General features: G+C 43.5%; 1 protein-coding gene across 1 annotated transcript; it reads left to right on the forward strand.

The window, feature by feature from the left end:
- The first annotated feature begins 6,790 nt into the window (after window positions 1-6,790).
- Window positions 6,791-10,227, forward strand: LOC143127986 (uncharacterized). Its single transcript, XM_076289673.1, has 7 exons — window positions 6,791-7,234; window positions 7,824-7,888; window positions 8,025-8,191; window positions 8,352-8,470; window positions 8,799-8,863; window positions 9,162-9,319; window positions 9,640-10,227. Exons 1-7 carry the CDS (start codon window positions 6,866-6,868, stop codon window positions 9,729-9,731), a joined length of 1,035 nt encoding a protein of 344 aa, XP_076145788.1. The 5' UTR covers window positions 6,791-6,865; the 3' UTR covers window positions 9,732-10,227.
- Window positions 10,228-19,896: the final 9,669 nt, after the last annotated feature.

Raw genomic sequence — 19,896 nt, forward strand, 5'->3', positions numbered from 1 at the left:
AACAGCGTCAATGGCGACAACAGCAGCGGAAACGACAATAACAACAGCAGCACCAACGACAACAACAACAACAGTAGCGCCAACAACAACAGCAGCAGCAGTGCCAACAACAACAACAACAGCAGAGCCAACAATGACACCAACAACAGCAGCACCAACAACAACAACAGCAGCTGAAACGACAACACCAATAACAGCAGCGCCAACAACAGCAGCGCCAACAAAAACAACAGCAGCACCAACAGCTGCACCAACAACAACGACAACAGCAGCACAACCAACGACACCAACAACAGCAGCAACAACAACAACAACAACAGCACCAACGACACCAACAACAGCAGCAACAACAACAACAACAACAGCACCAACAACAACAACAGCAGCGGAAACGACAACAACAACAACAGCAGCGCCAACAACAACAACAGCAGCACCAACGACAACAACAACAACAGCAGCACAACCAACGACACCAACAACAGCAGCAACAACAACAACAACAACAGCACCAACAACAACGACAACAGCAGCACAACCAACGACACCAACAACAGCACCAACAACAACAACAGCAGCGGAAACGACAACAACAACAGCAGCACCAACAACAACAACAGCAGCTGAAATGCCAACAACAACAACAGCAGCAGTGCCAGCATCAACAACAACAACAGCAGCACCAACAACAACAACAGCAGCGGAAACGACAACAACAACAGCAGCGCCAACAACAACAACAGCAGCACCAACGACAACAACAACAACAGCAGCGGAAACGACAACAACAACAACAGCAGCGCCAACAACAACAACAGCAGCACCAACGACAACAACAACAGCAGCACAACCAACGACACCAACAACAGCAGCACCAACAACAACAACAGCAGCTGAAACGCCAACAACAACAACAGCAGCAGTGCCAACAACAACAACAACAGCAGAGCCAACAATGACACCAACAACAGCAGCACCAACAACAACAACAACAACAGCAGCACAACCAACGACACCAACAACAGCAGCACCAACAACAACAACAGTGCCAATGACGACAACAGCAGCGGAAACGACAAGAACAACAGCAGCACCAACAACGACAACAGCAGCTGAAACGCCAACAACAACTACAGCAGCAGTGCCAACAACAACAACAGCAGAGCCAACAATGACACCAACAACAGCAGCACCAACAACAGCAGCGGAAATGACAACAACAGCAGCACCAACGACAACAACAACAGCAGAGCCAACAATGACACCAACAACAGCACCAACAACAACAACAGCAGCGGAAACGACAACAACAACAACAGCAGCACCAACGACAACAACAACAACAGCAGCACAACCAACGACACCAACAACAGCAGCACCAACAACAACAACAACAGCGTCAATGACGACAACAGCAGCGGAAACGACAATAACAACAGCAGCACCAACGACAACAACAACAACAGTAGCGCCAACAACAACAGCAGCAGCAGTGCCAACAACAACAACAACAGCAGAGCCAACAATGACACCAACAACAGCAGCACCAACAACAACAACAGCAGCACCAACAGCTGCACCAACAACAACGACAACAGCAGCACAACCAACGACACCAACAACAGCAGCAACAACAACAACAACAACAACAACAGCACCAACAACAACAACAGCAGCGGAAACGACAACAACAACAACAGCTGCACCAACAACAACGACAACAGCAGCACAACCAACGACACCAACAACAGCAGCAACAACAACAACAACAGCACCAACAACTACAACAACAGCAGAGCCAACAACAACAACAACAACAGCAGCGCCAAAGACAACAACAACAACAGTAGCACAACCAATGACACCAACAACAGCAGCACCAACAACAACAACAACAGCGCCAATGACGACAACAGCAGCGGAAACGACAACAACAATAGCAGCACCAACGACGACAACAACAACAGTAGCGCCAACAACAACAACAGTAGCGCCAACAACAACAGCAGCAGCAGTGCCAACAACAACAACAGCAGCTGAAACGACAACACCAACAACAGCAGCGCCAACAACAGCAGCGCCAACAAAAACAACAGCAGCACCAACAGCTGCACCAACAACAACGACAACAGCAGCACCAACGACAACAACAGCAGCACCAATGACAACAACAACAACAGCAGCACAACCAACGACACCAACAACAGCAGCACCAACAACAACTACAGCATCAGCAGCGTCAACGACGACAACAACAACTGCAGCACCAATGACAACAACAGCAGCGCCAACAACAACAACAGCAGCAGGGCCAACAACAACAACAACAGCAGAGCCAACAACAACAACAACAACAACAGTAGAGCCAACAACGACAAAAACAACAGCAGCACTAACAACAATGACACCAACAACAGCAGAGCCAACAACAACGACAACAGCAGCACCAACAACAACGACAACAGCAGCGCCAACAATGACACCAACAACAGCAGCACCAACAACAACAGCAGCGCCAACAATGACACCAACAACAGCAGCGCCAACAACAACAACAGCAGCGCCAACGACAACAACAACAACAGCAGCACCAACAACAACAACAGCAGAGCTAACAACGACACCAACAACAACAGCACCAACAACAACAGCAGCGCCAACAACAACAACAACAACAACAGCAGAGCTAACAACGACACCAACAACAGCAGCACCAACAACAGCAGCGGAAATGACAACAACAGCAGCACCAACGAAAACAACAACAGCAGCACCAACGACAACAACAACAACAGCAGCGGCAACAACGACACCAACAACAGCAGCGCCAACAACAACAGTAGCGGAAACGACGACGACAACAACAGCAGCAACAACAACAACAACAACAACAGCAGCGCCAGCAACAACAACAACAACAACAGCACCAACAACAACAACAGCAGCGGAAACGACAACAACAACAACAGCAGCGCCAACAACAACAACAGCAGCACCAACGACAACAACAACAACAGCAGCACCAACAACAACAACAACAGCGCCAATGACGACAACAGTAGCGGAAACGACAACAACAACAGCAGCACCAACAACAACAACAGCAGCGCCAACAACAACAACAACAGCAGCACCAACAACAACAACAGCAGCGGAAACGACAACAACAGCAATAGCAGCGCCAACAACAACAACAGCAGCAACAACAACGACACCAACAACAGCAGCACCAACGATGACAACAACAACAGCAGCGGCAACAACGACACCAACAACAGCAGCGCCAACAACAACAACAACAGTAGCGGAAACGACGACAACAACAACAGCAGCGCCAACAACAACAACAACAGCAGCGCCAGCAACAACAACAACAACAACAGCACCAACAACAACAACAGCAGCGGAAACGACAACAACAACAACAGCAGCACCAACGACAACAACAACAACAGCAGCACCAACGACAACAACAAAAACAGCAGCACAACCAACGACACCAACAACAGCAGCACCAACAACAACAACAACAGCGTCAATGGCGACAACAGCAGCGGAAACGACAATAACAACAGCAGCACCAACGACAACAACAACAACAGTAGCGCCAACAACAACAGCAGCAGCAGTGCCAACAACAACAACAACAGCAGAGCCAACAATGACACCAACAACAGCAGCACCAACAACAACAACAGCAGCTGAAACGACAACACCAATAACAGCAGCGCCAACAACAGCAGCGCCAACAAAAACAACAGCAGCACCAACAGCTGCACCAACAACAACGACAACAGCAGCACAACCAACGACACCAACAACAGCAGCAACAACAACAACAACAACAGCACCAACGACACCAACAACAGCAGCAACAACAACAACAACAACAGCACCAACAACAACAACAGCAGCGGAAACGACAACAACAACAACAGCAGCGCCAACAACAACAACAGCAGCACAACCAACGACACCAACAACAGCAGCAACAACAACAACAACAACAGCACCAACAACAACGACAACAGCAGCACAACCAACGACACCAACAACAGCACCAACAACAACAACAGCAGCGGAAACGACAACAACAACAACAGCAGCGCCAACAACAACAACAGCAGCACCAACGACAACAACAACAACAGCAGCACAACCAACGACACCAACAACAGCAGCACCAACAACAACAACAGCGCCAATGACGACAACAGCAGCGGAAACGACAACAACAATAGCAGCACCAACGACGACAACAACAACAGTAGCGCCAACAACAACAACAGTAGCGCCAACAACAACAGCAGCAGCAGTGCCAACAACAACAACAGCAGCTGAAACGACAACACCAACAACAGCAGCGCCAACAACAGCAGCGCCAACAAAAACAACAGCAGCACCAACAGCTGCACCAACAACAACGACAACAGCAGCACCAACGACAACAACAGCAGCACCAATGACAACAACAACAACAGCAGCACAACCAACGACACCAACAACAGCAGCACCAACAACAACTACAGCATCAGCAGCGTCAACGACGACAACAACAACTGCAGCACCAATGACAACAACAGCAGCGCCAACAACAACAACAGCAGCAGGGCCAACAACAACAACAACAGCAGAGCCAACAACAACAACAACAACAACAGTAGAGCCAACAACGACAAAAACAACAGCAGCACTAACAACAATGACACCAACAACAGCAGAGCCAACAACAACGACAACAGCAGCACCAACAACAACGACAACAGCAGCGCCAACAATGACACCAACAACAGCAGCACCAACAACAACAGCAGCGCCAACAATGACACCAACAACAGCAGCGCCAACAACAACAACAGCAGCGCCAACGACAACAACAACAACAGCAGCACCAACAACAACAACAACAACAGCAGAGCTAACAACGACACCAACAACAACAGCACCAACAACAACAGCAGCGCCAACAACAACAACAACAACAACAGCAGAGCTAACAACGACACCAACAACAGCAGCACCAACAACAGCAGCGGAAATGACAACAACAGCAGCACCAACGATAACAACAACAGCAGCACCAACGACAACAACAACAACAGCAGCGGCAACAACGACACCAACAACAGCAGCGCCAACAACAACAGTAGCGGAAACGACGACGACAACAACAGCAGCAACAACAACAACAACAACAACAGCAGCGCCAGCAACAACAACAACAACAACAGCACCAACAACAACAACAGCAGCGGAAACGACAACAACAACAACAGCAGCGCCAACAACAACAACAGCAGCACCAACGACAACAACAACAACAGCAGCACCAACAACAACAACAACAGCGCCAATGACGACAACAGTAGCGGAAACGACAACAACAACAGCAGCACCAACAACAACAACAGCAGCGCCAACAACAACAACAACAGCAGCACCAACAACAACAACAGCAGCGGAAACGACAACAACAGCAATAGCAGCGCCAACAACAACAACAGCAGCAACAACAACGACACCAACAACAGCAGCACCAACGATGACAACAACAACAGCAGCGGCAACAACGACACCAACAACAGCAGCGCCAACAACAACAACAACAGTAGCGGAAACGACGACAACAACAACAGCAGCGCCAACAACAACAACAACAGCAGCGCCAGCAACAACAACAACAACAACAGCACCAACAACAACAACAGCAGCGGAAACGACAACAACAACAACAGCAGCACCAACGACAACAACAACAACAGCAGCACCAACGACAACAACAAAAACAGCAGCACAACCAACGACACCAACAACAGCAGCACCAACAACAACAACAACAGCGTCAATGGCGACAACAGCAGCGGAAACGACAATAACAACAGCAGCACCAACGACAACAACAACAACAGTAGCGCCAACAACAACAGCAGCAGCAGTGCCAACAACAACAACAACAGCAGAGCCAACAATGACACCAACAACAGCAGCACCAACAACAACAACAGCAGCTGAAACGACAACACCAATAACAGCAGCGCCAACAACAGCAGCGCCAACAAAAACAACAGCAGCACCAACAGCTGCACCAACAACAACGACAACAGCAGCACAACCAACGACACCAACAACAGCAGCAACAACAACAACAACAACAGCACCAACGACACCAACAACAGCAGCAACAACAACAACAACAACAGCACCAACAACAACAACAGCAGCGGAAACGACAACAACAACAACAGCAGCGCCAACAACAACAACAGCAGCACAACCAACGACACCAACAACAGCAGCAACAACAACAACAACAACAGCACCAACAACAACGACAACAGCAGCACAACCAACGACACCAACAACAGCACCAACAACAACAACAGCAGCGGAAACGACAACAACAACAACAGCAGCGCCAACAACAACAACAGCAGCACCAACGACAACAACAACAACAGCAGCACAACCAACGACACCAACAACAGCAGCACCAACAACAACAACAGCGTCAATGACGACAACAGCAGCGGAAACGACAATAACAACAGCAGCACCAACGACAACAACAACAACAGTAGCGCCAACAACAACAACAGTAGCGCCAACAACAACAACAGCAGCAGTGCCAACAACAACAACAGCAGAGCCAACAATGACACCAACAACAGCAGCACCAACAACAACAACAGCAGCTGAAACGACAACACCAACAACAGCAGCGCCAACAAAAACAACAGCAGCACCAACAGTAGCGCCTACAACGACACCAACAACAACAACAGTAGCGCCAACGACAACAACATCAACAGCAGCGCCAACAACGACACCAACAACAGCAGCGCCAACAACAAATATAGCAGCGCCAATGACGACAACAACAACAGCAGCACCAATGACAACAACAGCAGCACCAATGACAACAACAACAACAGCAGCTCCAACAACAACAACACCAGCGCAAACAACGACATCAACAACAGCAGCGCCAACAACAACAACAGCAGTGCCAACGACGACACCAACAACAGCAGCACCAACGACAACAACAACAACAGCAGCGCCAACAACGACAACAACAACAGCAGCGCCAACAACAACAACAGCAGCATCTCCAATGACCACTCCACGTTACATAGTTACAATGAGCTTTGTGATGACCAAAACCTACATTGCTGATTACAGCAACCCCAAAACTGAAGCTTACCAGATGCTAGCTGCTTCCATTGTTAGCTGGGTAAGGCTAATTTACAATTACTGTTTCAGTCACTTAAAGTCATTTGATTTGCCTAAAATACAAAAAATGTTTTACCTTTGAGAAGAAGACATTAAATCAGACATATATATAATATATACATATAATAAGTAAGGGATAATGTATAGAACGCCGGTCATTATTGGGAAAATAACTCCCGACAGGGCAACCAGCCCACGACGCGCAGCAGTGGAATTTGCTGAGAAACAAATAGTTTGGAACACCACACGCTGAACTAAGTTCAATCAAATTTTTGTAGATACTGCACTTTGGCTTTGTAGGGCAGAACTGTCTGCTTTCACTTTTGAATGAAGTTCCAGTCCTTGCGTAGTGATATGAAATACCTGAATTAGAAGCACAAACTCCGTTGCCATTGACAGCGGTCATTATTTTTTTCAGAGGTCCTTTCCTCGGAAATAATGACCGCTAGAACTTTGGGAAATCCCATTCAAGTCAATGGAGCGTTCTACTTGCCTTGTGAAGAGCCGTGTAATAAGACAGATAATATTGTTTGTAATGCTATAAGACTGGATTCGTTCCCAATAGCCTAATGATAATTCTGTGTTCACAGTCCACACCAATCTACCAAGCGAAATATGGGTCAAGGTTCTTCCGAGTCGTTGTCATATCGCTGAGGTAAGTTAGGCCCTACTCATTTTCTCCAGCAACAACCAGTTTTTTTGCATATGGTAATGGCCATGGCTATGATCAAAGTCGACCGTTCAACAAACACATTCATACTGAGTTTTATTTTCTCTCTTTTTCTAAAAAGGGCCGTAGCCCGTTATCGCGCAGACAACACAGAGGCAGAGATGAATGTGGAGTTTGATCAGTCTGTACCAGACACTGTCCCTGACACAACGGAGGTGCTCGAGCAACTGAAAGAGCAGCCCAGCCCCGCCAACCTGTCTGTGGACACAAGCACAATCTCTGTTCTCCGTGAGTTTCTCGTTTTTTTAACAAAGCTAAGTATCAAACATCAGACTGATCTTAACTGTAGCATTTTATGCTCACACACACACACACACACACACACACAAACACACACACACACACCACACACGTACAATTACTTACCACAGGTTATTTTGTTTCACAGACGAGCCACAGATGATTGCCAATGTTCCGTTCACCATCACCAATGAGTCTTCTGCCATTACTCTGGCCGCTGTCAACTCAACTGCCTACCGTGATACGACATCCAAAATTAAATCTGAGGTAAGTCTGCAATAATAAATTTATGACAAAATAGAAGATTGTATTGATTATACAATGTTTGTCTGGGAAAAGTACGAGTTAGTTAAGTCTAGGTCTAAAGCATATAGGTTACATATAGGCCAATACATTGTTGAAATCATTCTAAGAAGAACAAATTGAAATTCAAATCAAGTTGAAATCCTTTTAACTTGGTGCGTAATGATTCGGGTCACAAGTGGTTATTTCGATTGTAATTGTTGAATTTGGCTATATTAACATTACTTGGTCTCTTTTCACTAGTCGCTTGCAGTCTGAATGACGTTTAACTCTATTTGATTCCCCTTTTCAGCTGGAGCCCTTCTTTTTGGAAGATTACTCTACAAACTTTGTCTCTTTGAACCCCACAACATACACGTAATTATCTTTTAATGATCTTTTATTGATATTGTATAGATATGCTATCCCCAAAATATACACAGGTAACACTTATAAACCCAATACCCATTAATCATTATAAACACATTCATAAGAATGCTATAAAGCATTCATAACTATAAATAAATAAACATGAAAGTAGCACTAGCATCAATGTTATTTTGACATGTTCTGAATTTATATTCAAATAAATTCCCCGATGGATTGTACTTAGTTGCTACTTGGTGTCAACCAATCAAGTGAAGCCCTTCTAATTAACCACATTTTTTTTCCTCAGGGATGGGACAGTTTACGCAAACTCCTATGTAACCCAATCAAACCTCTACTTCACATACAACGCCACATTACCAAGTGCAACCGCCATATACAACACCATGGTGCGAGCAGCAGCAAGTGGCAACCTGACTATTAACATTGTCTCAGTGAATGGCACAGGTGAGTTTATTTGAACACTATATCCAATCCAATCATTTCTTAACTGACAGCCACCTCTAATTTCTTTGTGAGTCCTATATGGAGATATTTGGTACCAGCGGTCTAGATTTCTAATGTGACTGCATCTCTTTTTTGTGAAACAATGCTTGTTGTCAAATATTTTTTTAACTTATCTACCAATATTGCCCTGCCTAAACCATTAATGGGTGTTATTACATCGTGTTCTCGTCTGTCCTATTATGTGAACAAATGACGTTTTTACCTAATCTGGGTGTTGTCCACCTAACATTGTCCACCTAACATTGTTTGTCGCCCTGCAGCCGTCAGCTCAGGAGACATCACCAGCAGGATCAGTCTTGGAACCACCTTCAGCCTCACCCTCCTGGCCATCATTGCCACGCAGTCCTGGTAGACGCCCCGTGTGCCTGCCCCCCCCCCCCCCCCCCCAATACTCCCCATCAACTCCCCATGAAGGAAATGTTTCCACTTTTGACATTTGACAGGCATTACATTTGCATAGCCCGGATTGACTGAAGGCCTGTAAACACAGGAAAAGGGGTTGCAATGGACTTTGTTTTTATTGAAATTACCAATAGTATAATTTTATGCTGTATCATTCATTATGTAGTGTCAGTGATTATTTATAACTTTATTTATCCATGTATTTATTGGACATAGCATATACGTTGTGAGGAATGTGAATATGTTGGAATAAGAGAGAACGTGTATGGTGTCTGTATGTAAGTGTGTGTGTGGTGTGCCTGTGTGTGTGTCTCTGTGTGTGTGTGTTTGTTTGTATGTATTTAACTTTATCTGTTGTACTAACCAGTTTGCATATCTTGTATAGAGGTTTCTGACAAAAATATGTATATCATAAAATAAAAAGATTAATGGCAAGAGCAAAATGATCGATCCAGCTTTCCCACCTGTGCAATAATTATGACCGCCACTAGTGCAGCTAGTGTTTTTTACTTTTTTTCTTCCGTCATCTACTTCCGGAATTTTTGGTCAACGATTCCCGGGACACCGAAACACCAGGGCACATGAAACTTGGTGGGCATGTAGCCCCACTAGGCTTTTACATAAAGAAAACGTTTGGACCCCGGGGGCCACCCCTCCCCCAATAACCATATAATATAGCCCATAACCAGTCATTTGTGATTTGTGTATGATTAACTTGACATCCTCTGGAGGTATGCCAAGTTTCGTGGAATTTCATCCATGGGGGGCTATACAATAAATTAATGCATGTGTACATTTAGTGACTGTACAGCCATCGGCCTGTAGATGGTGGTGTTGAGTGAATGGCTGCTGGTAGAGGATGATACTGTCTCACACACACACACACACATGCGCGCACACACACATGCGCACGTAACTGATAATTTGTAAAATGTTTCGCTTGCATAAAGGGGGAGTCATTAAGCATAAACTGCTCACAATGTAGTTTGTGGGAATGTACAGAACAAAACCTCTTTTATTCATACTATTCTTTCTATTCTATACAACTAAACAAATTACTGTATATGAAGAGCCTTTCATTAGGAAACTCGATAGTTAGACCAATTCAAATACCTAATGCCCATCTTGATTAGAACCTTGTTATGGGAGAACATACATAACTAACGGACAAATTGACACACACATGCACACACACACATCCACATGCAGACACACACACATGCACACACACACACATCCACACACACACACAAACATGCACACAGGCAGGCACACACACACACACACAAACCGGCATGCACATACATGCCAGGGACCATTTGAAAAAGAGACTATAGTCTCAATATGACCCCTCTGGTTAAATAAAGGAAAATAAAATAAAATAAAAGCATACACAAAAGTTTCAAGAGTGGGGGATGGAGTAGATGGAGACAAATTGAATTTTTGCAGAACGGATATACAGGACTGAGCGGCGGTCATATTTTGTACCGCTATACGGTACATCTAGTTTTTTCACACACACACACATCCACTTCATTCACACTTTCCTTGATTCACGCAGATGCGTGAAATGTATTACAACTTATCGACTCAAAATGAGTATAACCAAATTTGCCGAAATCTCGCATTTTTTCTCTTTCCACTTTGCGCAGTCATTTTATTAAATCCAATCGGAGGAAATAAAGACACATGCAGTTTTCTTGTTTAATTAATCGGAGTGTCTACCCCTGCTACGAATAGCCTTGTACACTATGGGCGCTATCTTAACAATCTGAAACGCAAGTATCAAACGCAAAGCGCAAGCAGCTTTGTGGGCGGATCTTGGGCGCTGTTGCTATTTTACCAGCAGAATAAGAGATAAGAAGAATAAATGACTGTTGCGCCCGACACAAATCTAAAATGGGGTGGTCTGAAGTAGCTACATTACTCATGGGTGTGGTTTGGGCGTAACGTGCTGTAAACCAATCAGTGCATCATCTCACATTCCCTTTAACAACAGGCACGCTTGTTCCATAGCGGATTGCTATTAAGATGGCGGATTTGCCAGGCGCAACCAGGAGCGGTTCAGCGCTATATGGTCTGTTCAGTTGGCAAGAATTTGCTATTGATTTTTCTTCCTGACAAAATGTAATACAGAAATGTCAAAAAGACATACTTTCTGATGTTTTGGGATCACTCTCACTGAATCACGAGGTTATGAATGCATGGTGATATTTTTGCAATGTAATCTCACATTACCTCACTATAGACGATGCAGCTCTTCTGTCAGATAAGCTCTCCTCTCCCGTACTGCTGCTGGGGCATTTGGGTTAAATGGCTTCGACATGCAGTTCAACATGCAGTTCTCCTTAAGTCCTCTAATATTTCCTAATTTATGTTATCAACACATCCATGATTCGTGGAAATGTGTACGCTAGATTTATGCCTATTTTTTCACATCTTAATATTACCACAATAATTTCCCTCGTGTGGTAATATTTTTCCTTGTAATTATGTAGGGTTTGCAGAAATGGAAACTACTGCGTCCGTATAGATGAAAGGAGCAAAGCGTGCGTATTGCAGCACACGCTACATTGGTGTACTACAGCCGTACCTTACCATCAGGCAACTAAACAACAAGAAACAATTTCCTCTGTGTGTATTCACACCAAGTTGGCCTAACTTTCCAACTCTGCACAGTATGCCATTAACTGCATGACAGTCGGCTATTTACAATATTTTCTGTAAAGCAGAGTTTGTAAACACGTCATCATCAACTTAATGCACGTACAACTTTTGCTTGAGAAGGAGAGAGAATAACAAGGCATGGATGCAGCAACTACAGAAATTGTAGCCAAGGCTACTTGCAGCTTTCTTTTACTATCTATGGTTGCAGGTTGAATATAAGCTGATTTAAGCTAATTCACTAACTCAAGACTTCAAGGCCATCATGGAACAAAGCAAAGCTTGGAGTTATTTTAGATGGGTAACAACAAGGTAGGACAAATTGTAGTGCTTGTCAAAACCTTAGCGCAGCTGGAATAATGCTTTCTGTAGGCTACTTTTTAGGTGACCAATGCACGGACAAAACCGGGAAATGGACAAATATTATTAAGGCTTTGAATGTTTCGCTGTGTGCATGGGGGTGTCTGTAGATCGGTGTGCATAGCATTCATTCCTGCAGGTGCCCCTGTCGCCATGCATGCACCCTTAAAATAGCATCTGAATTTGCACCACTGACTTTAGACCAGGATTTTCCTGGTCTGTGGCGGAATTGTTTCCTGAAAACTGCAAAATATCAGCAGGGAACGTCTGCGCCGGAACATGCCTCCTCTTTTCGCTGAACCGGCCCGTGGGTGCAATTGCATTCCCTAATTTACTGACGTCTGCTTGTGGAGGGAAAATTCCAATATGCGCTGAATGCAATGAGCATACTCATGCCTCATACTCTCAGAACTCTACACACAAATCCAAAAACACACACACAATGAGCAAAGCAAAACCTCTCAAATCTCCTGCAAAATGAAACTTTACATTCAAAACAATGTTATTTCTTCTCAAAATGGTATTTTGTTTTCAAATGACACAAACATTCATATAAATAGACATTTATAAGAACCAGTTGAACAACGTGTGCTCAATGTAAAACACTATGATGAATGGAAAACCCTTCTTCTCCATTCATCATAATGACTAAGGCCTTTTATTGTTCAGTGTTACACTTACTACAGACAGTACATACATAAGTGTGTTGTAAAATATTTTAGAATATTGTTTTTATACACAGAACACACAAATATACGGTAAGAAATATATTTTATTTTCCCGACAAAAAAACAATGTACACAGTGTACATCTCAACCAACACAAAGTTGCACATACAGTGGTCTACATACAAAGCAACAGAAGAATGTACTGTATACTGTTACAGTAAAAAAAAATCCTCTCCACTCTTCTGCATCCTCTCTTCTGTTTCGGTCTGGCCACAGCACCTCTTCCACATCACAAGCATTATGCTAAAGCTCTGATTGCTAATTGTAAAACTGTGACAGGTGTTTGCCCATGTGATGAGTCAGAATGCATAGTAGGGCAATTAACTTTAGAATTTGAGTGGCAGTATTTTCCTTGTGAAAACAAGACATTTTTTTCATGAAAATTGTGCCAAATGCAGAGAATTGTGTGTAGTGTTTTGAAAAAAGTGTGTTTTAGAACTGCAATTTGAGTGTAAAGCAGGAATTGTGCTTGTAGTTTAGCAGAATTGGTTCAGGGGGTTGGTGCACGAGTTACATGTTGTAACTGGTATTCAAGTACCAGTATTTGTGTGTAAACAATTGAGAAAAACTGTAAAGCAACACGCTAACATTGTGGGAACTGAGCTCATTTGCCGTCTCCCCCACAGTTAGATAAGATAATACATACCCTTCTCATCTGTGTGTGTGTGTGTGTGTATAAGAATGACGCACCCACCATTAGCCTAGCTTAGCATAGCTCATTAAGGTTGTTGGAATCAAACCCTCTCACAAAGCATCTGTAATATGAAGCTAGCCCAAGAAAACTCTGCACCTCAGTCTGACTAGTGGGAACAGGCCACTCCCTTACTGTCTGCACCTTAGCTGGATCTAGCATTACCCCTTCAGCAGAGATAACATGTCTGAGATAGGGCTGGGCGATATGGCAAAAAATAATATTGCAATATTTTTAGTCTATTTCACGATATACGATATGTAAATGTACATCAAATATAAATCAGGTTTGTATACTTGTGAATACAAGGAATTTGGTCTCTGCATTTATCCCATCTGTGAATTAGTGAACACACAGAGCACACAGAGAACACACAGTGAGGTGAAGCACACACTTACCCGGAGCAGTGAGCTGCCTTGCTACAGTGGCGCTCGGGGAGCAGTTAGGAGTTAGGTGCCTTGCTCAAGGGCACTTCAGCCGTTCCCACTGGTCGGGGATCGAACCGGCAACCCTTCGGTTCCAAGCCCGAAGCCCTAACCAGTAGGCCACGACTGCCCCCAAATAAATGATCCCAAATGTGCTTTCGCTCTATTTACTGCCACCTTCAACACTAATTCGCTCAGACTACGAGGAAAGGGAAGAAGTGACTTTGGTGGTACTCTAGATGCACTGTGAGCCCATCTCTTTGTGAGCATCAAAGGAGACATACGTTGCCTTCCACCAACTAAAGATGCTTTCATATCCTCCTGAGAACCAATCCATAGACCTATGTCCTCTGTAGTGGACATAAGTTCTAGAAGCATACCCCTTTACCCCTTTGAGCTATTCTATCAATTCCTGTGGTCTTTTAAAGAGGACATCCTGGACTTTCTAATGATATATCATGTGATTGGCTGGGTTGCTGGGAACCTCCTCTTCCTGGTTCTCAAAAATGGTTGACATCAAAACAAGCAAATTTTATGGAAGGAGGAGAGATAAGTCAAATAGTGTCTTCTTATTAAGCATTCATTATGATGGCAATATATGGTCTTGTTAATGAAAATGTCAGGAATCATATGATTCATTTTGAAAGAAGTTAAGTTATTTACATTTTGAAATAATAGTGACTTTATGAATGTCCATTATAATGGACACCAGGACCAATATATTTAGATTTTTTTGAAAATTTAGGAGATAATTTGTATGGGATGAATGAGGGGGGGTCAGATTTGGAGCTCTCAGGTGATGAGTTCTTGGTTCCCAGGAGGCTATTACACCTTCGCTGAGCCCTGCATCAGTTGGCTGTGATTAAGGGTTAGCCAACCTATCCAGCTGCCATTGATTTTGGGAGACAACTTGTCAAAGGCAAATTGGTGACAACCATGATGCTGAAAGAGGCAAAACCTTCTGAACTCAAACATAGCAAATACTGTCGCTGCAAAAAAACACATGTGTGCCCGAGGATGCTCCTGTGCAAGAGCCAATGTGAAATGTGCCCAGTGGCGTAGCCAGGATTATTTTATAGGGGCGGCCAGCTGGGTCCAGACTTTTTATTGGGGTGGGGTGGCACTTGGGAATCAAAACTACTATTTGAAAACTACTCAAAAAGTTTTGAAGATCAGGATAGCCTATTTTAATAATGGCAATAAATTGCGTAAAGCCAACACTGATACACAGGTCAGTTTGTTGTCCACTCCAACACATTTACCATAAATAGGCCAATGCTTTAAAAAGTACATTATGATAATGCACCTTACTTAATCAGTCTTATTCAAATGATGTTAAAGAACAATAATAAATACTACAAATATTGTATGCAGATATTTAATCTTATACTGATGGCTAAACTATATTTCTTTCTGATCTCCACTCCAAGTACTTGGCTGTAAGTAACATGGCTCTGAATTAAGAAATTAACCCTTAGAACCCTAGACTGTTTTAAGGGCTTTTTGACTACCTTTAGTTAGAAGCATTTATCCTGGTCAATGTAAGCGCCATACACACATGCTATAATTTTTTTTCAGCAGAGTCTAGGCTACCCAGATCTGCCACAATTTCATGTTTTAATACTTGCATTGATTTAATTTAGATTTTTAAATAATAAAAATACAAAAAGTGCATTATAAAAATTATATTTTGACATGTATCTCACCACTGCAACCTGTCAGCTAGCTCATGCGAGTGTAGGGCAGACTGTCCTGAATCTGGCAATATCATTGCCATGGTGGAGGGATTCTCTGGGGCTGAGCAAATGTGAAAAAATATGTGGTGTGTGCCTTACGGAAATAAATGCCATTTTTTTTTTATTTAGCCCTATGAGCCCTACTCTATTTTTGGCCATTCTCACTACCTTATTTTAGGTAGTTATATTAGTTATAAGCATTTATCCTGGTCATTGTAAGTGCCATTTACACATGCTATATTTTTTCAGAACAGTCTAAGTTACCCAGATCTGTCACCAATTCATATTAATATTTGCATTGATTGAATTTTGATTTTAAATAATACAAAGACAAAAAGCATATTATACCATTCTTATTTTGAAATGTATCTCTGTCAGCTGGACATGACTTTCATGTATGTGTAGGGCAGACTGTCCTGATTCTGGCAATATAAGAACTATGGTGGAGGGGGGCTTTGGGGCTAAGCAATTTACAGACATGTGGTGGGCGCCTTACAGAAATAAATGCCATTTTTTAATTTAGTAATGAAAAATGCCCTTTCTGCGTTCCATATCTGTGACACGAACTGATCTGACCAGACTGAGTTTGGGTGTTCTGTGTGTACACTCATGATGATTCTAAAACAACTTTTTACTGCATTGTCATGAACAAAGTGAAGGCAAAAAGGTGTTTCTTTGTCGAATAAATTCGGATGCAATGTGAGTCTCGAATTGGATGCCATGCAGGAATTTGCTGGGATCTCAAAACCGCATTATGAACATACTTTGCCATAGAGAAACACATGATAGCGTTGGATTATGAACATGCCTTGCCACCACAAAACCCTCAAAAACGTGGGGTAAGTCGAAGCTATATGAAGTTATTATTTTGATGTCATTTCGACTGTTTTATAACCCAGAAGGATGTACTTGGTATCAAATGATAGCTATCTGATCACGGGTTCGTGAGTAGGGCCTAATTCAAACAAGAGTAATGGGTGTGCAGCGTTGGTTTTTGTACATGATGTTATTTTGCAGTCACGTTGTCTGTTTTTATTGCCCAGAAGCATCGATATACTTGGTACCAATAGATACCCCTTTGTCTCCTCTTTCTTCTGATATGCTTGCTATATCTATGCGATCACGGGTTCGCAAGTAATCCAAACGAGAGTAATGGGTGCGCAGGTGAACTGTAAATATGAATCAATTTGATTTAATTTCATGATTTTTTTAATTTTCATACTTGATCGCACGAGACTAATGCATCGGCAAGTGTTAGTCTCGTTGGAAAGCCCAACTTATGCTCTGTCACGCAATTAAGGGTTCATCTCACTGCGATGAACAGTTCTGGAGCAATGTAATAAAGAACTCAGGCAAAGCAGCCTGCCTCTGCATGACCAGCCATGGCAAGAACCACACGCAGTCAGCCAATTATGTTTTTTATAAAGTAGCCTAGGCTAAGCCCTATTAGCCTACTTTTATTGGAGCCATCCGGAGATATGTGCCTAATAACATGCTTGCATTTCACCCTAATTTTATTGAAATATTTTTGTAACAACGTTACCGCGGGCATGCGATTATTTCTGTTTAGCCCCACACGTCAATGTCAGAGCCTACCTAAGGACAGCCCAACACAGCTCACTTGGCTATGATTCGTGACACATTCTAACATCTTATAGCATTAATGTTGCTGCTGCTGCTGCTGCACTAGGCCTAGCCTACTCACGATTTGATCACAACCATGGGCTACACTTACTGGGCCAATGGTCGTAGATAGAGTGCAGTAATTAGTTCAGTCCCTGCTTTGCAAAGTGCCGTCGAAAACGGTAGACATTCTTTTTTTTACTTTTCACTGAACAGAGCTGGGGGGGCCAGCAGGGTGGCCAAGCTTTGACAAGTGGTGGCCGTGGACCCTCTGGCCACCACGTAGCTCCGCCCCTGAGTGTGGCATTGCATGTCTCTGCACCGGGGACCCCAACAGATATTCTGTTACGATTGTGGACTTTTTTCCTCTAGCTACCTCTAGAGGTCGCAAAAAATCTAGTTATTCCCTTTGCTGTGGTTTTTCCTACCTAATTAACCTGTTAACTGACCCACCTGTTCTCTGTTTATCAGCCATGTGACTTGTTTAGCCAATTCCCTCACAGTATTTAAGCTGTTTTTTTCACATTGTCTTTGTTGAGTCTTCTCTTACGTGAGTAACTTTGTAGTTTTGTCTGCTGAGACCTGTATTCTGACTGCTTTGCCTGTTTTTTGACCCTGGACTGTTGCTACTTTGTTGTTTTTCCTTTGGATTACCCTGTGGATTTGTTGGCCTTTCCTGGATTGCTCTTGTTGCTAACTGCCTGTCCTTTTGACCCTGACTTCGGATTACCCTTTGGATTGTTCTGCCTGAATTCTCTGCCTCGTTGGAGGAATTAAGAACTGACATTTTTGTTTTGGAATTGTGTACACTATCTTCTGTGCTTTTTGGCACTATACCTGTTTTGTAGAATAAACTCTTTAACTATACTTTCTGCTGCTTCGCAATTGAGTCACACTCAGTTCCTGGTAGTTCAGGGGATTGTTCCAGGGCTACCACACCGGAGACCCAGGTTCAAGACCCGAGTGTAACAGAAGACTCAACCATGACCGACTCAGTGGAAACATCAGCAAGTGCACCTACTACTATTAATGTGGCCGCTTCTGAATTTGAAAAGATAATGGCAGCTCTCAATAGTTTCGGTGCTACTATGGATACTCATGGGCAGGTGCTTACTCGTCAGCAACAGACTCTAGCCTACCATGACCATCTTCTTCAGCAGCTCGTTCAGTCAGTGCAGAATTCTGGACCCAGAAACCCTCCAGACACAGGTGGGCAGCCCTTACCCTTTGTTCCTCCGGACCCGCTTCAACCCGTATCACCGCCACCTCATGGCACTGAGCCACATTAGTAGCAGGGCAAGACCTGCACAGAAAGAAGTAATCAGTTAGTTATCTTATTGATGGAAATCAAAAAAAATACATCAGGATGAAATAGGGGACAAGCTTCGATGCAGAGGACATTGACCACATAATGTCAATCAAAGTATTGAAGGGTGACAAGCACTGGAGGTAGACAGCTAGGTGTACTTGAGATTATGCCATAATTATGGATTATGGATTAAGTCTTAGGCCTGCTATGCTTATCTAAAGTAGTAAAACTATAGCACATTACATTTTTCCAACTGTGCAGAACACATATTTTTAACAATTAAAGTTGGCAGCTAAATAGTCCATGAATCCAGAACTAGTGAGAACATAAATCCTGTGTCAAACCCTGAGGGGCCCTATCTCGGTAATCTAAAACGCATTGTCACCCGCGAATAGCTTAGGGGTTTGTTCACTCCACATTGGGGGTGGTTTTCTCATCAAATGCAACAAGGCGGTTCTTATGTTTCTTAATCAGTCATTTCTATCAGAAAGACTCAGGGAAGTATAATGAAAGTTAACACATGTTTTAATCCATCAAAGGATACACAAAATACATAAGTAACAACAATATAGTCTTTGG

This window comes from Alosa pseudoharengus, unplaced genomic scaffold (assembly GCF_046254945.1).
Source record: "Alosa pseudoharengus isolate Yale_2024_CS ecotype anadromous, Long Island Sound unplaced genomic scaffold, YU_APseudo_1.1 YU_APseudo_1.1_scf_17, whole genome shotgun sequence".
Lineage (NCBI taxonomy): Eukaryota > Metazoa > Chordata > Actinopteri > Clupeiformes > Clupeidae > Alosa > Alosa pseudoharengus.